This window comes from Myotis nattereri (assembly GCF_964212035.1).
Source record: "Myotis nattereri genome assembly, chromosome: 6".
In the NCBI taxonomy this organism is placed as follows: Eukaryota; Metazoa; Chordata; class Mammalia; order Chiroptera; family Vespertilionidae; genus Myotis; species Myotis nattereri.
In genome coordinates, this window is record NC_138081.1 from 75824842 (window position 1) to 75849296 (window position 24455).

Here is a 24455-nt window from a genome sequence, read left to right on the forward strand (position 1 = left end):
GATGACTTAATGTAGTAAAAAATAACCTTTGCTTGGGCCCAAGTTGAGGTTTAAAACTACCTTAACCTCCCCCCCTGCCCTCCTAAATCTGATGCTTTATTTTTATTAGAAGTCTGATAAGAGTGATTGGAATGTGATCAGTTTGCCTAATCCACTGTAGAAATGGCACTATGGGAAAATCCCCAAGTAATCCCTTCACCACGGTGAAGTGTCTCTTAATCAAATCCTCTACTTAGCCAGTGAACCAGTAAACCAAATAAAAGCAGTCCACTCCTAGGCTCAGAGTGGCAGGTTTTTCATTAAAGAACGGTGGGGATTGTCACTTTAGCAAGAAATCCAACACTTCTCAGACACTCTTGGGCGTCCAATAGATTCTGCTGAAATCCTTGAGAAGGTTTTAAGCTGCTGGGAGCTTTCTGGTCATGTTCAACCAGCCCAGGCTGTGGGAGTGCATTTCTGTGTAGCTAGACGGAACTGGTCGCTGCTCAATTTTGTTCCTTATGTTTCCATTTTTTGCAGGCCATATTTTTCTCCTCAGCATTTTGTTGCTGTCCTGTACTTGTCTGTTGGAGCAGAAATTGGTATCTCCTCACTTAATAATCTGTTTCTTTAAAAGAGAGAGGAGGAGAGAGAGAGAGAGAGAGAGAGAGAGAGAGAGAGAGAGAGAGAGAAGGAAACTGTTGCATGTTGCCTTTTTCCTGGTCTTCCTGAGCAAGCTGGACGGAAGTCACAAGGTAGTTACTAATGAGAAACCAAGAATAAGAAAAGCCACATCATTGGGCACAAGCTTCACTAACTTGTATGCCCTGGGGCTCGCCAGACACATAGGCCTGGTGAGAAGACTGGTCAGCAGCAAGGGCGTCCTGAAAAGCAGATCCAGGCCGGATCCCAGCTTGGAATCCCGCCTGTGTACTTCGGCTTTCCACGTGGCATCGTACTCTTGTTGCCCTGGCACCATGAACTTCAAAACTGACCTGGCTGCTTCAAAGTTCATGGTGGAACTGGGCGTCCCGATGCCCTCCTCTCACCTGGGCTGATCTGCTTTCTTCAGTCCCAGATCCTAGAGCCACTCAGCATCGCCGACCCCGCTCCAGACCTCCCGGGAGGGAGGGCTGCGGTCCGCGGCGGGGGCCAGGAGCTCGGGGCCAGGTGCCGGGCTCCGCCCGAAGCTCTCAGCCCAGACCCTGTGGCGTCCACGTGAGAGCCGCTGCCACGCCACACCTGCCCGCGAGGGGGCGCGCCGGGTCCCAGGCCTCTCCTGCTCGCCTGCTCGCGCCTCCTCCCTCCTCCTCCCTCCGCAACAGCGCTCACCTGTCTGGACTGCGGGCCCCAGAGGCGGGGGCCGGCGGGAGCAAAGCCGAGGAAGAGGGCGGAGCGGCTCTCGGGACGCGTCATCCGAGCACCATGGCGGAGCTAGGAGCTGGCGGCGACAGCCACAGGGGCAGCGATGGCGATGGCGCTGGGCAGAGCGAAACAGGTGACTGAGCAGCGCGGGCAGGCGGGGGACAGCGGGCACGGCAGGGGCCCCAAACCGGTGGGTGGGCTCGCGCGGGGCGCCGGCGATCCCCTCTTCTGCCCGCGCGGGGCCGCGGCGGGGAACGGCCGCCCCGATCTCGGCGCACCGGGGATCGGAGTGCACAGTCCCCCGGCCCTCCGCCACCGCCCGGCCCGGAGGTGCCCGAGTGCCGCGGGCCCGGTTCCGGTCGCCCCGGTTCCGGTCGCCCCTTGGACTTCACCGCGACTTTCCCACAACAGGTGGAAACGCGCCAGGGAGCGAGGGCGGGAGGAGGAAATGGAGAAACGGTGGCTGCTCCCCTCCCACCTGCCGAGTTGAATGGGGAAATCGTATACCCCTAACCAAACAACCAGCCGGAAAGCCCTGGGCCAGGTGCGAGGGGCAGGCTTCTCCGTTCCTGGGCACCCCCCCCCTCCCCCCCAGTGCCGGGGTCACACTCAGCTCCTCGGGGCTGTGTGCGTTGAGGTCGATGGTGGTGCTGAAGGGCGCGGGGGACGTGCGGTGAGCCGTGCCCGTCCCCCCGCAGTTCCGACCCGCGTCCCAGAAAGACTGAGGTCGCGGGCGCGGGAGGGCAGGGGCTGCTGGCTGGATGGTGGGGACCAGCGAGTGGGGGCTCGACGTGCTCAGGACTTGAAGGGGTCCTCTGAGCTCGTGTTCCAAGTCCGTACACCAACCCTGGGTTCAGCCCCGAGGGCTCTGTGTTGGGGACCGCCCCCAACCCCCACAGCACACTCGGGGACGGCGCTCGCGTCTCCCCCGCACCCCACATCCTATAGGTGGACGGTGTTTGCGCTCCTGATAGGTTGTTTTGGAGACACCGCCTTGCAAACGCGCCCCTCTTTCCTAGTCCCCTCTTCTTTTATTCTGTTCTTGGCCGCTAAACTCTGGTACCTTCCTACACTTGAAATGGGGGCGGTGAGGCAGTTTCTTATTTTTAAAAGAAATTCAGATTGCAACGCATTTGCTGCTTTACATACATACATAATCGGAAACAACTGTTTCCTAAATGTAAGACTCACCCCCACCCCACCCTACCAAAAGGTATTATTGATTTAGATGGCGTGCTTATTTTAATGTGAAAGGTCCAGAAAAGCTATAATAGTATCTGCTCTGTTTGGAAGAGTTGGGACAACTAACGTCTAATGACTTCATCCCGCCAGCCAAAATACCCGCGGTTTAGTCCGACAAGGTGTCTTGAACTTGTTTACGTTGAGGTCATGCTATTTCCAGGAGAGTGGTTTGAAAGATTTGTAGATCATTATTTTGGCTTGGGGTGGGGAAAGGGTGGCTAAGGGAGATGCTTTTGTAATTGCTTTAGAGAACTTGATGAACTGGGTGCCCTGGGTTAGCCTCACCCAAGTGAGGGCAACAGGAGGGCAGCGTCCTCACTGTGAATGTAAATGGTGCTTCTGAAGCAAAATTGTTCAAGGTAGTGAATACACGCCAATTTGTGCTAAACAAACAAAAAACAAAATACTTTTTTAGAACCTGCCCATGAACAATTTGTTCATATTTGAATTGCAAACTAGCCTATTCAGTGCCTGGGCAGGTTAACTAATGAACCAAGGTTTCTAACAATTGACATACAGATCAACCATGTGGCTGTCAGTGAAATATTTTCTTTTATGAAAATGGGAATTTAATTGGCTGCCATCTTCTTCACAGGAAACAGTTGTTTCGTATTTTTGCCTAGACACTTCAAGTTCCAAGGACAGTTTTTACATGGCCTTTTGAATAACTGTTCTTTATAATTTACCTAAAACTTATTTCGGGCCCACATCTTTTTGTGGTGTTTTTTTCCCCCTAGCCCTTGGTTACTATTAATGTTTTTAGTGTTCAGAAGCACCTGTATGAGCAGGGGCCAAAGAAAGAGCAAAGGAGAAAATATATATTTTTTAAATCCGGATAGCAATATTTTGATCAAATAAGTGCAGATTGCCTGGATTTTAACAACTTAAGTTTTCCATAAATTTAAAACATGTGACCTGTACACATAGGACTTCAATGTAGTACTTTATTCTTATGGACATATTTCACATACACATCCAAATGCTGCAAGTCTTTTTTCTTTTTTTAAACAATCACAGGTTTGTAGAGAGGTGGTTTTTATCCAGGGAGGCAACATTTGCTGAGGGATCTATTTTATTCCCTTTTTAGATCTAGTTCTTACCGAGTAGAGTCCATTCCTAAATGCCTTAGTTTTAGTGTCCCTGTGCAAAGACTGTGGTTTAATTGCAGAGCAATTTATATTAGAATCTCGAATAATTATTAAAATAACACCCATAATGTGTTCATAATTACGTACATATGTATGTGTGTGTATCAAAGATGGGTTGAACATTAGTGTTATACTGCCTGTAAGACAAGATATTTGTTAAGAATATTGAAAGGTACAATATAAATCTAACATTTTAAAAACCATATGTCCTTCAGCATATATTTATCTCCTCCTCAAAGGCAGTCAAATAACTTGCCTTGTGGTGAATTTTTTTTTCTTGAGGATGAGCAGTTCTTTCACATATATTTTTCAATAGCCAGAGGTAATAAGTGAGAACTGAAAAAAATAATTGTCTTGGAAATAAGTTTCCATTTCACCACTAGAGGACGTCAAGTCCTTTTCAGGTTATTATTTTGAATAGTTCCATTGATTGATATTCACAAAACTGCCTCTGCCCAAGCTTTGTATATTTAATTTTATGTTTGTGCCCAGTAACAGTGGAAAGGGAGTGTGCAGAGCTAATTCGATAACGTAATTTTTATAAAGGCTGCTGATTGAGACCAAATTCAAAGCTGCTTTTGACTAATTCATGAGACTAAAAATATTCATGCACAGGTAATAGTTAATACCTGTAATCAGTGCATTTTGTTGCTTTTCCTTTGGAGAAATGACTTAGTACCTGGAATTGGGCTTTTTCTCATTTTAGCAAGCTGTGTGGTAGAAAAACATGGGTTTTCTTTATGATCTTGGTAATGACATTTCACTGCATTTTTCCAAATTAAAAAATTTTCCAAATTTAAGGTCTCACTTAGCTCTAAGGGTCTACAAATATCTGCAAATAAAAATTGTAAGAGGTTCGGGCTATAAGTTAGTGTTAAACTTGTCCCTTTTGAAATTCAGGTCCCATAGCTAGTAATGCTTCGTTGAGGTGCCCAGATGACTTTTTCCCATTGTTTTGTGGCTAGCTCTTACCGTTACATCTTGCTTTTCACCTGTCAAAATGTACTGGTGTTCCAGCAGAAGGTTGTTACATGCTCCCTGGGAAGGGCTTAGATTGTGTTGTGACTGAGTTGGACACCCATGCCAAACCGTGTTGACTTATTTTTCTTGGATTTCTATGGTGCTCGCATGTTTTTTGTTTTGTACTACTCTATCATACTTCCAAATTTTAAGTTGCGTCCTAAAATATTATTGCTATGGAATTATCGCACTTTAAATCATTAGGGTATACTTTCATTCCCTTTAAACCACAAAGATGGACGTCCCAGACCTATTTTGACTTTAAACCAGTCACTATCACTTCATTGAATATGTTTCTGTACAAGGAAAATAGAGGAAGTGTATACAGCTTGCGTCTGCACGACTTTCATGAGAAGCAAGCAGTTGGGGTTTCTTCAAAGTACATAAACGAAAAAGAAAATATCAGTAAGCGATCTTATTTGTTAGTCACCAATTTTAGAAGATATTTCTCAAATTGCAGGGGCTCATTTACAAGGCCTATCATGTGTGTGGGCATGTGGTGGGTGAGAGACTTTTTTCCCTAAGAAAATAATGTCCAGTTCAATTTTTAATTTAGATTTTTAAATTTTTAAAAGTTCAATAACATTAAATCTTAAAATATATCACTTCCTTGGGTGGGTTGTGGATTTAGATGCTCTGAGTAATGCCCTCTGATTTTCTTTGTATAGTAGACACTGTGCTAATTGATTAATCAAATGTACCTTAAGCTGTCCTTAAAATATTAAAATTATATAATTCTTCAATAAAGTTTTATTTTTAAGAACAAAGTAATATTATTATATATTGACACTAGAAGAAACCCAGAAATTTATTTTGCAACAGTGGCTTCCTACCTCTTATCTTCTCTGTGAAAATGCTCTTATATATGTAGAAAGGTATGTCTACTAGTATATACTTTGTAAAGTGATTTTGCATAACTCCCAGTGTCAGGAGCTAAAATAGAAGTAGAAGAGATGGCTCTACAGTAGAAAAAAAGAGCATTGAAATAAATTGAGAAATGGGGAGTGGAACTCTTTTTAGTCTAGGAGAGCTATGGGAGGGCATACTGCTTTTGAATAGAAAAATCACATGGTCTTATAATCCAGTGAAACCTCACAGGGAACAACTCTAGTTTGGCATTTCTGATTGAGTCTTTGGTGGTCCCGCTGTAACTAAAGTAGTCAAATTTGAGAGTGTCATTCCATTTATTTACAAACTGATCAGGCCCAACATTGGCATTGGCCTGCTACTCACTGAAAAAAAATCATGGAGAAAAAATGGTCCCAATCATCAACCAACTTGTGCAACAGAAATTTAAACCACTTCTATGATTAGAGCCACACTTCATTGTGACAGCATTGGAGGGTTCAGGGAGGCACCCTCGAGAGAGTGTAAGCCTTCAGGGTTTTGGAAGAGAGAAGGTAGGAGCCCAGGATGTCAGGAGGAGGAGCAAAAGGCTATTCTGAATCTGGTGACTGGTTCACAAATAAGCCTTCAGATACCCTTGAAACATTTAAATTTATATAATTTTTCAGTAAAAATAATGTATTATTAAAAATAAGATAGTATTATTACATATTGTACACTTAACACTAGAAGAAACCAGGTGGATGGAGTTCAGACTCCTGAACTGGGCATTCCCAACCGTTGTGAAGTGTACAATGACTTTTTGCTTTACAAAGTATATTGTTGTTTTCTATTATGGATGAACCTGTCGAGAAACATGTTCATAAAATAATTTTCAGTTTATTTAAAACACTTCTTTTGGTTATGTAAACCTCCCTCTTTTTGTTGGTAAACCGAGAACAAGAACAAGGTCTTTTTCCAGTGAGCTGGATGAAGCCTGTACCTGGGCTCCAGAGTGACATGGGTGCTGCTTGTTTTAGGACAAGTCACTTCCCGCATGCCAGGTAGTACTGTCTCCAGCAAAAAAACAAAAAACAAAATAAAAAATTGAGAGGGAGAAATTTTTATTATGATTTTGATTTTTTTAAAGAAATATTTTAAATATATATATATTGTTATTGATTTCAGAGAGGAAGGGAGAGGGAGAGAGAAATAGAAACATCAATGATGAGAGAGAATCATTGATTGGCTGCCTCCTGCATGCCCCCTACTGGGGATTGAGCCGGCATCCTGGGCATGTGCCCTTGACCGGAATTGAACCTGGGACCCTCCAGTCTGCAGGCTGATGCTCTATCAACTCATCCAAACCGGCTAGGGCATAAATTTGATTTTTTCACTGCAGTATTGCATGTGTCTGGAACAGTCCCTTTTTAATACATCAAAGATTTTATTGCCATTAACAATGGGAGTGTAGCATTATGATAAAAGGTAAAATGGTCCATTTGTGGTGTTTTGGAAAGTTTGGGAAAAGACGCTTTTGTGATTATAATGCTTCCTCAATTGCTTGTCTAAAATTCACATGAATTTTAAGGCAGGGGCTTAAAATTTGGATGTGAAAGGGTTTTAGAGATGGGGTTTGGGTAGTCCTAAGTGTGCTTATCAACCTGTTCATCCTTCTGAGATGTTATCCTATCTAATAATAGACAAACATAGTAATTGACTGTACCTTCGCTATGCCTTCCATTGGCTAATCAGCTTGATATGCAAATTAACCACCAACAAAGATGGTGGCTAATTTGCATACTGCAGGTGGGGGCCGGCAGCACATGAGGCTGCCCGAAGGACCAGGGCCCCAGATTCGTGACCTGGTGAGGGAGCAAAACAGCAGAGAAGGGAGAAAGCCCCCGTGGCAGAGAAGGGAGGGAGCCGAGGGCTAAGCAGGGAAGGGAGGGAGCGCAGCAGCGGAGAAGGGAGCGAAGCCCGCTTAGGTGGGCTTCGCTCCCTTCTCTGCTTCGCTCTGTTCTCAGGAAGCCCTATTCTTGCAGGCATAGGCCGGAGGAAGCCTTATTCTTGCAGGAATCTTCCTGCAACAGGCATCTAGTTTCCATATAAAGCCCCCTAAAATCTCAATGGCTTGAGGTTAGGCAAGACTAAAACAAGATAAACATATTGTATATCTAGTTCTTGGAAATTAATGCTTCATATCTTATTTAAAAGCAATTATTGATGCATTAGGAATCTTTTTGGCTTAGCAGTTGAAAATTTCGAAAGCTTCTGGGCTTGCTATTTAATCCTAAGTATATTTGTCTCTTATCTGTATAATTTAGCTTAAGGCTTTGGGTGTTCTGGTTGGTTGATGACAATTACAGTGGATATGCTAATCCTTTTCAGTGTGGGCCTTTAACAGAATGAAAATGACCAAGCCTCAAACTTACCCACTATGGTTATATAATTTGGCATTTCAATTAGATATTTCTTTCCTCTATGTTGATTTCAGAACTATTTTTTGTCAGCATTGACTTTAGTTATCAAATGAATCAATAACTACCATATATAAAGTTTTGTACCTCAAACCTTCAGACACACTTTATTTTCTTATGAAAAACATGTTATTTCACCCTCATCCACATGTCTACATACTTCAGTTTTCTTCTATGACAACAAGGAAGGTTTTATTTTATTTTTTTAAGTCCTCATTACTATACTTTCTAAATCATTTAATGTTGAGGCAACCATACTGCTTGGTTTATATAGTGATAAAAGGATTTATTTGGTCATGCTTGAAGCTGACCTGTATTGGAGTCTCAGTAAGATGTCATTAATGAAAACAGAGAGAGGTGTTAATGGGTCCATTCTGTGATGCCCTGACCCCAGTTTATGAATATTATTTTAATAGAGCATTGCAATATTGGGCAATGATTTGAGAAAATAGTTTTTAGTAAAGAATATGATCACTGGCACGCAGACCTTAGGTTTTGGAGTGGCATGCTTTTATTTGCAGCATGTTGAGTTTAGTATGGGGACAGAGCATCTTAATCTCTCTTGGGTCACTGACCGTGTGTTTAATGTGATGTCAACTTGACTAGGCCACAGTGTCTGGTTTTTTACTCAAACACTAATCTAGATGTTGCTGTGAAGGCATTTTGCAGATAAGATTAACATTTATGGTCAGTTGACCTTACGTAAAGGCGATTATCCTTAATAATATTGAGGTTCCATCCAATCAGCTAAAGCCTTCAGAGAAAAAAAAAAACAAAAAAGTCCCAGAAAAGGTCTTTTGCCTCAAGGCTGTAACATAGAAATCCTACCTGAGTCTTCAGCCTGCTGGCCTGCCCTTCAAATTCTGCGCTTGCCAGCCTCCACAGTTGTAATAACCATTATTTCTTAATATAAATCTATATCTATATCTATATAATATAAATCTATATCTATATCTATATCTATATCTATATCTATATCTATATCTATATCTATATCTATATCTATATCTATCTATCTATATCTATATATTATACTTTTCTCCAGAGAAACAGAACCAAAAAAACTGTAGGAGAACTGTGACTGAAATATTGACCCTCAGAAAATCAAGGATTTACCCCCAAAATTATGCAAAGACATCCTAGTTATTTTTAAGAGAAAATTTTAAAATAATTTAATCTAATTTTAAGGTCAAAACAAAGGATATTAAACCTTCCTAAATTGAAAAAACAATTTTTATTGATGTCAGTTTTAATTTCAGAGAGTTTTAGGAGAAAGAATTGGGAAGAGCAGAAAAGTATCTAAGGACAGGATTAGGGAAATGTCTCACTACATTCTAAGCTGTATTGTTCTTCACCTGTCCAATTCTTTACTGGCCTAAAGACCCCTGGCTGTCACTCTCCTTAATGTGACCATAAAGTAATAAACTGAATTGGTTTGCCATTCTTCAGTATTGCTTTTCTCACACAGACCTTTAGATGTCATCTCTCAAATCACATAGCCTTAGTGACCCATCCATTCAAAGTTGTGTCACTGAGGGAAAACCTGTATATCTTACTCATCTTTACCTCCCTTCCTAGAGTTTTCCACATAGTTGGTTTTCCTTAAGTGGCAGGAAGGTGAGAGAGTGAGGAAGTCTGCAAGCTGCAGGTGCAGGAATCATAGCGTGGCCCCCCTCTAACCAGAACACCCAGTGAGGCTTCCGTTGTTGTTTAGCTTTAAGTCTGAAACCTCTGGGGGGCATCAGTTGAATGAGTAAAACAATACAATGGAACTGCCTTCAAATGTAGCCATGGGAGGTCTAAGTGCAGAGGGACAGTGACAGCAGGAGGGAGGGCTGTCTGATCTCTCCTGGGCTTTTCCTCTCTGCCTGACTGTTTTCCCCTGGACATATAGCTCCAGTTCCCATTTTCATCAGGTCATGGAATCACAGGATCAGAAGAGACTGGAGATTTAAAAATCCAGTCTGTCGACAATGCATGAACGCAACACTTCATCCCAGATGGGTGTATGTGCACAGCTGTCTTCAGTGATGGAAAGCGCAGCTTGTTATGTGCTAACTTCCAATTATCAGTCCCAGAACTACACACAAAGTAGAAATCATTCCACACATTAACCTTTAATTCGGTTATTTCATACCTTCAGAGTCTTGTCTCATTTCTCCAGAGGAAAATGTCTCTTCTTTCAAATGATCCTGTGATCAGTCCTAGCTTGCTCTCTTCTGGATGTGTTCTAATTCATCATTCCATTTGAAGTCTCTAGCTCAGACCATGTGATCTGAGGACCAGAAACTACAGAAGGCTGTTCCCTTCATTCAGCATTCTGGATGTCTGCTGATAGCGCCCATGATACTGTTAGGATTTTTACTGCCTCATCACGGTGGCCAATTGTGGTGAGCTTGCTGTCCAAAGACCCTCCTTCCTGTACCTGCTGAAGGTTGGGGAGGTCTTCATGCTGTACCTGTGCAGTTGTACTTTTTAATATAAAAAATGGTATAAAAAATGGTGTTTGGCCCAGTCAGCCTGGCTCAGTGGTCGAGCGTTGATCTATGAACCGGGAGGTCACTGTCAGGGCACCTACCTGGGTTGCAGGCTCGATCCCCAGTAGGGGGCGGACAGGAAGCAACTGATCAATGATCCTTTCTCATTACTGATGTTTCTATCCCTCTCTCTCCCTCTCTACTCCTCTCTGAAATCAATAAAAAAATATTTTATAAAAGAGGTGTTCATATGTATCACTAAATTAATCTTTTTAGCTGTAGCCCATTATTTTGATCTGTTGAGATCATTTTGGACCTGATGCTAGGCATCTCTCAGCTTTGTTTAATCTACAAACATAAGGCCTTGTTCTCCTCTAAATCTGTAATAAATGTTCTTATTCATCATCTTTCCTTTCCCTTGCCCCTTTCTCCAGCTTTCACCTGAACTGTTGCAGGAACTTGGTATCCATGATCACCCCCTGAAATAAGCCTTCCACACTGCCTGGGGGTGCCTGTTAAAAAACGTGAGGGATTCTTGTACTCTTGTCTTTGCCATCTAGTCCCTTGGCCATCACTTGAGATCCCTTTTCCCCACCTGGACAATGTAGTTACGTAACTGGTTTTTCACTCAAGTCTCACTCCTTCCTCCAGCCCATCCTTTCCAGCTGCCAGACTGGCCTGCTTGGGCCATGCTTTCAGTCATCAACACCCCTGAGTGGCTCCCCTTGCTTTGTTTAGTGGGAGAACATTATATCATTTGGCCGCTGCCTCCCCTCTCATGTCATCCCCAAAGCCCCTCATTTGCATCCGTAACATGATTTTGCGACTCCTAAAGCAAGACAAGGAACCACTGTTTCTTAGGTTTGTTTTTGTTTTTTTAATCTTTCTAATAGGATGGCTCAAAAATAAAACAGCATAGGACTGCTTACAGACCAATGATGAACTGGATCACTTTTAGAACACAGTCCTGGGATATCTTTTTGATGATTCTGTTGAACCCAGCAATTGATTTCTTTGCCTCCTTTTGAATCTGTAGAATTGGATATCTAACCTAATAAGGGTGTCACTATTAGAGGGGAGGACTTATGGGGCACATTTTGACTTTTGTCAAGTTCAAGAGTTTATGTAATGTACATGAATAAACTATTATCAGTGAGAATAACGAACGAGGGCCTACAGGCATTCTAACGTCTGTTCCTGGGTTAAATTTGAATGTGGCACTTTATAGTATACTAGGGGCCCGGTGCACGAAATTCGTGCACTGGGTGTGTGTGTGTGGGGGGGGGGGGGAAGTGTCCCTCAGCCCAGCCTGCCCCCTCTCACATACTGGGAGCCCTCAGGCGTTGACCCCCATCACCCTCCAATTGCAGGATCGGCCCCTTGCCCAGACCTGATGCCTCGGCCAGAGGCATAGACCCCCAACACCCTCCGATCGCCTGATTGGCCCCTTGCCCAGGCCTGACGCCTCTGCCAGAGGTGTCAGGCTTGGACAGGGGACCCCCATCTTCCCCCGATCACTGGCTCTGGCCCCCGCCCAGGCCTGAGGCCTCTGGCCCAGGAATCAGGCCTGGGCAGGGGACCCCCATCTCCCTCTGATCGCTTGCTCCACCCCCCCCCCCCCAAGCCTGACGCCTCTGACCCAGGCTTCAGGCCTGGGCAAGGGGACCATCATATCCCCCCAATCCCCGGCTCTGCCCCCCACCCAGGCCTGATACCTCTGGCCCAGGCATCAGGCCTGGGCAGGGGACCCCCAGTTCCCCGCGGTTGCAGGCTCCGCCCCTGCCCAGGCCTAACACCTCTGGCCTAGGCATCCGGCCCGGGCAGCGGGAACCCGCAGCTGCAGCGGCCCCGCGATCGTGGGCTCCGCTTTAGGCCCAGGCAAGGGACCCCTAGCTCCTGGGACTGCCAGCTTCGACCGTGCCCAGCTCCCATCGCTGGCTCCACCCCTACTTCCTGCTATCACTGGCCAGGGCGGCAAAGGCACCTGATTCTCCGATCATGGCTGGGGGGCAGGGCAAAGGCGGCCCCAGGGCCGCCTTTGCCCTGTCCCCCAGCTCTTAGCTCCCCCCCTGGGTTTCCAATCACTGTCAGTGGCAGGGGGCTTCTTCCTGCTTTCCCTTTCGCCTCCCTGCATTGTGCCTACATATGCAAATTAGCCGCCATCTTGTCAGCAGTTAACTGCCAATCTTAGTTGGCAGTTAATTTGCATATAGCCCTGATTAGCCAATGAAAAGGGTATCGCCGTACGCCAATTACCATTTTTCTCTTTTATTAGTGTAGATGCATCTTAGCTAGTGATGCCTAACGTTTAGGAAAGGGTTTTAAAGAAAGCTTAGTATCCACACCTGACGTTGAGATAAATGAACCCTTGGGGTTAACATTTGCTGGTGGTGGAGCAGACATGGGAAAATGGATTCTGCCGCGGAGCACATTGTTCACCATGCAGCAACGATTTATAGAAATGGAACAAAAGGCACGGCAGGGACTAGCACCTCTGCACTGATGGCATGTCACTGCTACAGTAGTATTTACTGTTTTCCTTATGTGCCTGTTAACGCAAGGTGGTAAAATGAAGATCAAAGCAAACCTGCCTTTTTCTTTTCCTTTCAAAGGGCCAGTCTTTCTTGGGGCAGGATTTCTTTGTCCAGCAGCCTGCTGGCAGCTCTGCATGTGCTTGAAGATGGCACAGAAGCCATTGGGAAGTAGTACCGTTCTAGGAAACCCTTTAACTTCAAGAATTGGGCCCCAGGGGTTGTTTAGTTCCACGTCAACCTGTACTGGCTTTGTCATTTTCAAACCGTAACAGGGTGTGTGTTTTTAAGTTGCTTTAAAATGTGGATTTAAAAAACTCTTGCTAGAAGTAAATTGCAGTTTAGAGAGATGCATTAGTATTTAAAAGATTCCTGAAATCCAGTAGATTTGAAGACTTATTAATCAACTCCTCTAATGTAGAAACGTGCAGATACATCTTGGCATTTCTGAATTCCGCTGACAAGGCATTAACTTACATGTATCTAGAAATTTAATTTACCAGTGCCTGGCCATTGGATGCAGCAGTAATAATTTCTGTTTTCAACTATGGTTCTCAATGAGTGCAAATCAGGCTCTTTCCCATTTCAGTTATGTTTCTGTACAGCTCACTAGGCATTTAGAAGGGAAAACCTGGGTATGCTTCTCACTGGTTAAGCAGATTTCTCTTTGCAAGAGGATATTTTTGGATTCACTCATGAGCTATGCTGTTTTCCAATTTTATCGTCAGAGCATAAGTGCTTAGGAAGCATAAATGTGAGCAGAGCCTGAAGGTATGTGTGTGTACGCATGCCTGTGCCTACATGCATTTAGTCATTTATATAACATTGTGACAGCCAGGCCCCAGTCATGAGCTGATGTCCCCTGCACATCAGCGAGTTTGACTCTGCTCCATATTCACCCACCTCAGGGGTTGGAGCTAGGCCAGAGGTATCAGGTAGCCAGGGTGGATGGACGGACACAAATCATTGTGTACAAGGGAGTGGGGCTGGGGCTCGGGATGGGGTGGGGTGAGGTGGGAACAGCAGTTGTTCAAGGCCTGCCGGCCTGTTTCATTCATAGTGGTGAAAAGCAGTACCATTTCACCTGTGATTGTGAGTACATTTCATGATGATACGGCAAACATTTTTTTCCCTGTATGAAGCCAATCTAGTTGTAAAATCTACCCTTCTGCACTACGCAGTGTCTCATTTCTCTCAAGTCTGTACAAAGTCTTCATTAATACATCATTTCTTATTTTAACAATGTAAACAAAACAATTGCAAAACCCAGTTGACTCTTGGGAGTCTGCAGACACCAGTTCCTACGGGAACTGAATTAAGGTTCTGTATCTGCAGGTGACACGCAAGGCCGGTTGTACCACATCAAACTGAAAACGCTTATTAGTGTTGGGGAGAGTGAAAGAATTTAGAGGAGTATAGCTTTTACTTGTGGGGACACTTACATTTAACTTACTTGCCCCCCTTTCCATATATGCTTTTGTTTTGGGTCTGAGTATAAAAGGGAGAAGACTGCTGCTCCATGCCCCCACCAGGTCAAACCCACAGTGTTCCTGCAATTAACTACGAGTTAACTCCTATGTCCATTAAAGACTGAGTTTGAGTATTTATGAAACTAATCTCAAGTGTATTTGTTTGTGTTAAATGAGGTGAAAAATGTGTACTTCATGGGTAAGGGGGAAAATCCTTCCTTTATTATGGTTAGTTGATCTTGGACTGTTTGCTTCCCAGCGACTGGTCACAGCTGTGACTGGGACTCTGCCAGCCGGCGCCGGAGTCGGAATTCACAGGCTGCAGGATGAAAGCACCTCCGCTTCAGAGAAGATGGGCCTGGGTTTAATCCTGACTCAGTGACGTAACTGTGGCTTTAACCCCTTTAAGCCTCAGTTTCCTGATCTGCAGGGCTACTGTAACTGACAAAGATGACATAGCCAATGCACCTAGCACAGCATCTGACACAAAGTTGAGCACATTCCCAGATGATGGGCTATTATTACATTCCTTTATTTGGCCTCACTCTACTTCATGGCTTGTATGATGGTGGCTACTTTTTAAAAATATATTTTTAATGATTTCAGAGAGGAAGGGAGAGGGGAAAAAGAGAAACATCAGTGATGAGAGAGTCATTGATTGGCTGCCTCTTGCAAGTCCCACACCGGGAATCGAACTGTGACCTCGTGGTTCATAGGTCGACACTGAGCTACGCCGGCTGGGCAATGGTGGCTACTTTTGAGTCAAGGCTAAGCCTAGGCCTATCTGCTAAAAGGCAGTTTAGCGTCTACATTCTTGTGTGTGTGTGTGTGTGTGTTTTGCTAGTGTAAATCCTCACCTGATTCTCTGGAATTAGAAGAAAGAAACCAAAGTGGATATGAAAATAATATTGGCCTATGTTTATTGATCATCTGATTAAAAAAATAGTAACCTTTAAAATATCATGTTTAATTCCAAAAAAAAGGCTGAGTATCAAACAGAGAATTACGGGATTATTTAACCAATTTGTAGCCACTTCATGTCGTTAACAACAAGATCTGGATCACCGAGGCGCAGGCCCTCCCCCTCCCTCCCTGTGCACACCTTGCCCTCGGACCTGGGAATCTAAACTATGGCGGCCACACGCCTGCTCAGGAGAAGCCCTGGACGGAGAAGCCGGAGCCCCGCGTTTGCAGTGCAGACCCCCCGCCAGCCGACACGGAGCCGGGAAGGGGATTTTGCTCCGGGGGCCTCGGTTTTTCTCACATGTAGAATGACACCGATTCCGGAGCTTTCTCACACCCGTTCAGCTCTAAAACTCCATTTATTCTATCGCAAATCTCTACCTCATGCATTAACGTGACTTTAAATAAACTCCATGTCTGCAATGTCCTGCATTTCTCCAAGCCCCAGCGTTAAACACGTGTTAACTTAATTAAACGCCCGTCTTTGAAGGGAAATAATTTTTTTTTCAAGCATGGATTTGCTAACCGTCTAGGACCGTGGTTGGCAAACTGCGGGTTGCGAGCCACATGCGGCTCTTTGGCCCCTTGAGTGTGGCTCTTCCTAAGCCTTAGGAGCACCCTAATTAAGTTAATAACAATGCACCTACCTATATAGTTTCAGTTTAAAAAATTTGGCTCTCAAAAGAAATTTCAGTCGTTGTACTGTTGATATTTGTCTCTGCTGACTAATGAGTTTGCCGACCACTGGTCTAGTACTTTTGTAGCACTGAGGCTGGCAATATGAGTAGATAAAAAATAGAGGTATTCCTAGAAGGAGTTGGTAGCTGAACTGGAAACACCTTGAAAATAATTGCACCCAAAGTGGACTAGTTTACAACAAATTTATTATAAAATATCATAAAAGCAGGTGATATTTATTAAGTACTTCTTATTGCTAGTACTACACTAATTTAGTCCTTGCTCTTAATCCGATAAGGTAAATGATATCATCACCCCGACATCACAGAGAAAACCAAGGGACACAACAGGAAAGTGAGTTGTTCACAAAGGATTTAGAGAGGATATTTCACTTGCCCTAGAGCCCTGAGGTCCCCTTCTGGATCTGGAGGTTTAACTATTGAGAAAAAGTATAAGAGTGGTGTAGGGCGAGAGGATTTGGACTTTCTAAGCAGACTTGAATTTTAGTGAAAGGCAAAAGAAAAGAAAAAAAAGTATTTTCTGAATTTGGCCGTTGGCATCTTCTATTGTCATTTATTGTAAATTTAACCTCTTTCATACACAGCATAAATTTTAAGCAGCCTAGAACCGAAGAGTTTTAAAATCAGAAAGCTTTTATCTCAGAAGAAAACAATAATCACATGATTGTGTGCTTTGGAGAAAACAGTCCAAAATGGGACTGGAATTGGGTCAAGTGTTGCGAATGGCTCTGCTGGTAGTGACTTTCCCGAAGCCTTTGTGTGTGTGTGGGGGGGGGGGGGGGGGGGGTCGGGGGGGAGCACGGGCGGGTGGTTGGGGGAGAGTTTGCTGGATAGAATCCAGGCTGTTGTTTCTCCCTTTGGAGGCTTGTAGTCTCATTTGTATCTACTCGCCTTGTGGAAAGGGTATTCTAAATTGTGATTTGAGAATAGGTTCGGTTCTCCTCCTTCCTGTCTTCACTAGAGGGTCTCAGGTGTGGCCAGGCTTGTGTTTATACAGACACCGGGGTTGTAAGAATGTCCGGAAAGTTGGGATGTGTTACCCAGTGTGAAGTGAGCTGTGGGGGTACCAGCGTGCCTTCCTTCCTCCGGGGACGGGCAAACATTGTTGCCAGGGAAGAATCTGGCCCCCAGAAGAAGAAAAGGCCTTCCTGCCTTGAGCCCTTTTCTCTCTGCTGCTGATTGTGCAAGCAGAACTGCATTCCTCCTCCCAGCCCGCCGCTGCTCAGGGAAGAGGGAGCTGCCCTGCAGACCGGCTGCCTCGCCTCACTCTAACCCTCTGCTGGTGAGTTCCCAGGACCCGCATCCTGGAGGCTGCGGCTTCTCTTCTCTCCGAGGACATGGAGCCGCTCCCAGCCCTCCTTGATTAGGACATGTCAGGGTTGTCAGGGCAACTGCTAATGGCAGTGGATCCTGTTTTCCCCTCCGTGCTGTGTGCTGGATATTTTCTCGTGCGGTGTCAGGAAGAAGATTGGGCCAGGGTGCTGCCGCAGGAAGGAGAACCGGGGATCTGAGTGAACAGGTTCGGCAGTGGACGGAGGCATCTGAACCTGCGTGCCTTTCATAGGGCTTTTCTGGAAGGTGTGTGTGTGTGTGTGTGTGTGTGTGTGTGTGTGTGTGTGTGTAAGAGAGAGCCAGAGCTAGCACATGTGCCTGTGGGGAGTCAGTGGGAGGGGGCTCTTAGGGGGGGTCGCTGCTAGGTGAGGGGGAACTGCAGGGCCTCAGTTGCCAACTGGCTGGTAGTATCTGTCAGCTGTCTGCACACTGTTTACCCATAGGGGATCTATTACAAGTGCTCAAATGATCGGGCAGCTTAGAAACTAGCAGCTTCCTGGGAGCTGCAATTACATAAGCATATATTTTTAATACAATAATAATTAAAAAAACAAGTAGCAGCGGTATGCCTGGATCAGCTACAGCTTTCCGGCAAGAGAGGCTGAAGAAGACCAATGCAAGGCCAATCCCCCTTGGTTTATTCACCATTAATGAGGAAGATGAACAGCAAAAGAATGGAAATTCCAGAAGACCGAAAGGTATGCATTAGCTCTGCCCTTTGGTGGGAGCCAGCCCATTTCCCACGCTGCCGATAGCACATTTTACAAACTGTGTTGGTGGTGCATGCTGTGTGGAGTGTGTGCTTGTGACCTCCTAGCACACTTTGATGGTGTTATTCTACATAGCCTTCCTCTGAGGGCTATGTCCGCTTGAAATGGGGAAGAGATTTTAGCAGATTTGGTAGGTTTCAGATCAGCTGCCTCTTGACAGGAGCTACTTTCCTGGCGGAGAGCTTTAATTTGCACATGATCACTTAAACAGTTACCAGGGACTCTGTCCTCCTCAGGGGGAGGAGATAGGAGTTATCAAGTTTGAAATGAACCTCTCCCCACCTTCCTTGGGTACATCAGGTGACTTTTGTTAAATGAGGTGAGTTTTCCCTTGAAAGGGATGAGTTAGATCAAGTGACCTAGGACTGCAGCCTTTCCATGGGCAGAAGGTCACGCTGTTATTTCCTTTTCTAGTCTGAAATGCCAAGAGCTCGAAGAGAAGGAAAACAAACAAGGAGTGCTACTGTAGGGGGCAAAGCCAGGGGACAGGGAGGGGACCATGAGGTTTGATCACTTCTGATGGTAACGTTGCTCCTGAACAGGAAGGAGAGGCCTGCTTCTTGTGCTATTTTTTGTGTGTTTGTTTCCATATTGATGAAATGCAGAAGCAGCTTGCCTGCTTCTCAAGGCTTGGGCACTGCCTCATCTTTGGCTTCGTCTCAGACCCATCCAGGCTGTGCACCACCAAGGCCGTAAATGTCAGAGGTGGTAGCATCATGCATTTTTGAAGAAGAGCTCTCAGTCTTGCATGTTAAGTTTTCCAGTATCCTTGCAGTCCCCTTCCCTGGAAATATATAAGCTGTTCTCTTAAGTGAATACATATGCTTTGTTGTTTCTATGTGCTGATTAAATTTTAGCTTGCATTCAAATTGTTCTGTCACACAGAGATATCAAATTTTCCTCTGTGTGGTACACGGCAGCAAGTAACTATTTAAGCAATGATAGAATGAGTGTTTAAATAGAATGCATTGTCTGAAGACTACTGGCTTTCTTTTTCCTGGCTCTTGACAGAATCTTAGTTTGCTTTTATTAAATATAATTGAAACTCTCTACTTTAAATCCAAGAGTATATTTTTTCTTCATTTTAAAAAATGTATATACAGGAAAGTTTTAATCAGTAGAAATCTTAGTACCGTAGTTGATTTTTGCTTTACTGTCAGACATAGCTTCTATCCAAGGACCAAATGACCCTAAGAATCTAATGATACTATTATGAATGGAAGGTGATTTAACCGATTCTTTTATTTGCACAGGAATTAGACAGTTGAGCCAGAGTGTGCTGTTGATGAAAACACAGTACTTTACAGTGTGAGTAGCAAATCATTTGGCCTTCTGGCAATAGCAGTGTTCACTTTCAAGTCCAGCTCTGTCCATCAGTAGAATAGTGATGGAAATATTCTGTGTAGGTACTGTTCATAATGAAAACCACTAGCACATGTGGCTAAGAACACTTGAAATAAAGCTACGACAACTGAAAGAAAGTGATTTTTAAATTTTAATTAATTTTAGTTGATTTCAACTTAGTCACATGTGACTATTAGACAACATAGCTCTAGTCGTAGAGCTGTGGCCCTCTGAATTTGCATACTCTGCTATGTCCATCCTTAATTGTTTCCTGGTGTCAGATACAGTAGAGTCCTGAGGTGAAGGTGCTTAAGGGCGTCACGGACCAGGTAGTCTCTTTCCTGCAAGGGACCACAGTAACCTGGATTTAGAGACAATTTCTTTCCCTTCTTTAAAGAGACACTTTCCTTGTTCCTTTTCCACTTAAATGTTATTGCCTGCTCTGAAGAGTGTTCTTACCAGTCACCAGTTAGTTGCCTATACCATCTTTTACAACTTTTAATGTACTTCTGTTTTCTTAATTATTATTTCCAAAGCATCACAGCAAAATAATACTCAGGTTATCTCCCGTGCGCGACTGTTAAACCTTCAGAAGCTTTGTTTTCTGCCCACTCCCTGGTCTCATCAGCCAACCATGTCCAAACCAGGTTTTTGTGCTTGGTATGTTTGTTCTGTCATTACTAGGAATAACGATGCCTGCTCTCTCAATTCAGTAAGCTAAATGCTCTGTCCAGGATTGCCTGGGGTAAGGACAAGTAGCATCTTTCTAGGTACTCTCCTGTCGGTAGGAATGAACATGTCGATGACCATCTGGATTTCCATTAAGGGCTTTAAAATGACCTGATGGGGTGAGACAGGAGTTTGGTGAGCTGGTAGACTGGATCGATTCTTGAAGGAGAGATTTCTCTCCCATGTAATCGATAGAAATGTAAATGTTTTACCTGCCCTGCTATTACTGACTACGACATTTAGAGAGCAATAGAGAGTGAGTTGGGCTTATGCTGTGGTTCTTATGCCTCAGAACCCAAGCCTCCGAGTAATGCTGACCTTCGGACCGGCTTAGGAGAGACTAGGCACTGCAGTGCCTAAATACCCTTGGATGCGTTTGGAGACACACCTGTCTTATGGTGAATTTTGCTGAGTACAGTGTGATGATTAAGTAACAAGACGTTTTTCCTCCCTAACCCACATCTGTTAAATGCTCACTCTGCGCTGATGACTCTGCCGGGGCATGTGGCAGCGATGCAGAGATAATTGGCATGGTTTCTGCTCTCAGAATGTTCAACTGCCTAGTGGAGGAGGACAAGTATGTACAAAGAATGCGAGAATAGAAATGAAGTCAGGGAAGGGCTGATAGTGTAATGAACTTGTCTATGCACACATTCGCTCCTTCTCTAGACTAAGTCTCTTATAGGCCAGGACTATTCGAGTACTTTTTCTAAGTACCTGGTAGAGTGCATGGGACATTATTGAATATAGGTAAATTTAACATTCGAACGTGATTTTCACAGACTCTGAAGGTCTTTCTCACATAGAAATTATAAGAAATGTTGATAATAATAGATTGGTCCTCCCAAGGTAGCTACTCTGAAAGAGACAGTACTATGTTTGGATGTGTCTGATACATTAATCGTATTACTCTGTGCCGCACTGCACTTATCTAATAGTATACCAGGGATTCTACTGTGTTCTGTGTCTTCCATCATACTATTTATCCTTTCCTTTGGGGGGGAAAATGAAGGTGTATGTTTACAAGGTGTTATCAATTGACTATTAATATCTAAGTTAATGCCTTCTGTCCCTTTGGCTAGCTAACTGCAGGTTGGATTGTAAAGGAATAAAATTTCTCCTTGAAATCAGGACACAGTACTCCTGAGAAACTGTTCTCCTCCCCCACCCCTCCCTTTTTGTTAAAATGTGTATTTATGGAGCCTGCAGTGGCTTCTCTTATTTTGGAGTGTCCGCTGCAAAGGTAGAATTTCTGCCAGTTAAGGTTTCCGAATGAAATATAATCTACCATTTACCATTTATGTTCCTATTGGATAGGTGATGATCTAGCAACTGAAATGTCCTCTTTGTAAATCATGAATCTTTTGCTTTTCAAAGAGGAGTGTTGTGTCAAGAAGTGTGAATGCCACTCTAGAATTATTATCACACACTTCCTTGTTTCTTTTCCTCTTTTGTCCTGTAAGACTTGGGCTGTTGTCTGTTCCCACTGTCCTTGTTTGTGCCACTTTAGTCCCAGGTAAAAGGTTTTAGCACTAGAACTTTACAGCTAATGAGGCAAAAGTATAGTTTAGAAAAACAGTAATATCTAAGATCCCTATTATGAGAAGGAAATCTTAAGGTCAAATTGATTGATATAACTTGTATTTGCTAAAGAGACTCTATATATAATGTTTTGTTCAAAGCATTTATATGAAAATAGGGGATGTCAAGAACATGGATCTTAATATCTAATTTATGGCTGGTACTCAGTGGATTCTCTATAAATATCTGTTGAGTGAGTATAACTGTCTCCCAGGCATTCTGTATTAAGAAGTGGAAATTACCATACATATCACCGTGTCCAAGAGGAAGAGGATTTAATCTGTACACAACCAATGTCCCTTCCAGACAGGGGGCCTATGTGACTGGATTCTGAGGTACCATATATAATGGAATTTGCTTGCTGGGTAAAACTAAAAGGCTTAAAAATTGTGTGCTATTTTAAGAGCTGTAATTGATGGGGCTAACACAGCTGATTGTTTCAACCATAGGAACTAAACACAAGTATTTGGTGAGAATCTCCCAGCCGATAAATCTTAGGCATTATTTTTTGGAAGGTTAAATGGAGTATCCATTTCCACTAATATCAGCTTGTCTCCAGGAGCAACTTCAAATTTAATTCATTGTTACCTAAGATTGTACAGGTGATTTTTCAGTACCTCGATATTGTCTTTTGCAGAAACTAATACCTTTATAGCAACAAAGGTAATTTTATTGAGAGAGTCCATCTTAATTCTCAGATCTTCAAGGCATTTAAAAAGAGCCCAGGTTGTGTTGGACACTCTCTGTGTCAGGTTTATGTTCTAGACTTGCCAAGTTCAAAAGGCAAGACACACCCCATTATAGCTCAGCTCCAGATGCAAAGGCCCAGAGCATATCACAGATGGACATGGACACTGTTTGAAATACTTAGCAGAACACCACTGAATATTTTTGCTGACTGTATAATGAAAGTTCTATTTTTAGGCTGTCTTCCCAGCAATGATTTTGTTAGTGAGAGAATTCTAATAGATTCTGTCTAGATTCCAAAGAATTTACCATGCCAGGTCCATTGTGGAGGTGGAGTGTGAAATGAGAATGGAGCCTAGAAGTATAAACCAAGGAAAATTCTTTTCACAGTTTTGATCTTGAATATATATGGCTCTCAGGGCTAGATTCATCCTTAATTAAGGTGCTGGCCTAATCAAATAGTAGCAAGATAGTCAGTGGAACCTGCCATCCTAAAATCATCAATGGGAGTAACAGTATGGAGGCTGCCACATCTATACTCATAGGATTACTTTCAAGGTCAGGAATCAAGTGCATTTGTCAAGGGGTGACTTGGAAGAGGGGTGAAGTGTTAGAATCTCTGCAGGCCCCTTTTAAAACAAGGTAAGCACACAATTTAAGTACAGTGGGGCCTTGACTTACGAGTTTAATTCGTTTCGTGATGGAGCTCGTAACTCAAATTACTCGTATGTCAAATCAAAAAGTGAACGAGTGAGACACATGATGCTGGGCTGATGTTGTGGCGCTCACTGTGACGTTCGCTGCGCCAACTAGCGGTGGGGTATCTGAAGCTGGCTCGTAACCCGAATTTTAGCTCACAACTCAAAGCAAAAAATCGGCCGAGAGATGGCTCGTATCTCGAAAGCTCGTTAGTCGGGACGCTCGTAAGTCAAGGCCCCACTGTAAAAGAGCAGCTTCAAGAGATGTTTCCTCCTTACAAACTGTTGCCTCTGATCCCCTTTACTATAGACTTATAGAAATTCAGGACCTGCCACTGTCAGGGATGCCAGTTCATATGATGGGGAAAGTTTAATGAGGTTAACTAGTAGTGAGTGGCCACAGTTGAGATTTGCCAATGTTTATTAGAAATTCAGACTGAGGTCGGGGTGAGAGACTGTTCGATGTGACAGAAAAAGCACTGCCTGTGGAAATAGGCATGTTCCTGTTGTTAACCTTTCTGAGCCTCAGGTTCTCAGCTGTCAAATGAGATGAATAAAATCATGCTCACAGGTGGTGGTGAGGATTAAAGATAATATATAATAGCACATTCTGGAAAATAATGGGGGCTCATTCAATGATAGTTTTTAAAATGGTAATTTGTAATCCAATGTCCCGCATTTTCTGATCACTTCTGCCGACATATTCTTTTTGTCTGTTCCAGCCTCTTAATCAGTCTCTTTTCTGTGGAGATACCTTCTATGGTCTGAGCTCTTACCTTTTACCTTAACTTGCTTGTGAGTGAAAATTTCCAGGAAGGCTTCCTGATCTCTCAGGCCTGTGCAGTCCCTTCCCGACAGGAGGCTTATGTGACTGGATCCTTGTCCTGTGTTCATTCATGCGGGTCAGCTGAACTAGATGACAGGTAGATACTCATTGCTATGCCCTGTAGTTTAGTCGTGTGAAGTGAAGGAAATAAATTACACTATGTCAGATCACCTCACTTTTTATTTTAAATGCGATTAAAGGAGTGGGCCTTGTATTTCTTGAGATTAATGTTGGCTGCCTGGTCTGACTTAAGGAAAATAGCCATGGTTCTCAGCTGTCAGAAACCCAGCA

The 24455-nt window shown here is 43.8% G+C and overlaps 1 protein-coding gene across 7 annotated transcripts in view; it reads left to right on the forward strand.

Moving 5' to 3' along the window:
- Positions 1-1238: 1238 nt before the first annotated feature.
- The window catches only part of MAP7 (microtubule associated protein 7), a gene marked incomplete at its 3' end in the record, with an annotated part of 140794 nt that continues 117577 nt past the window's right edge, over positions 1239-24455 (forward strand). For 3 of the 7 annotated variants that reach the window (XM_081093877.1, XM_081093879.1, XM_081093875.1), the window contains exon 1: positions 1241-1477. In XM_081093877.1, coding sequence (XP_080950003.1) covers positions 1405-1477 — 73 coding nt within the window. In that variant the 5' untranslated portion in view covers positions 1241-1404. Of the gene's footprint in view, positions 1478-17421; positions 18228-24455 lie in introns of those variants that run through there. The other 4 variants (XM_081093873.1, XM_081093874.1, XM_081093872.1 and 1 more) reach the window with 2 other exon arrangements.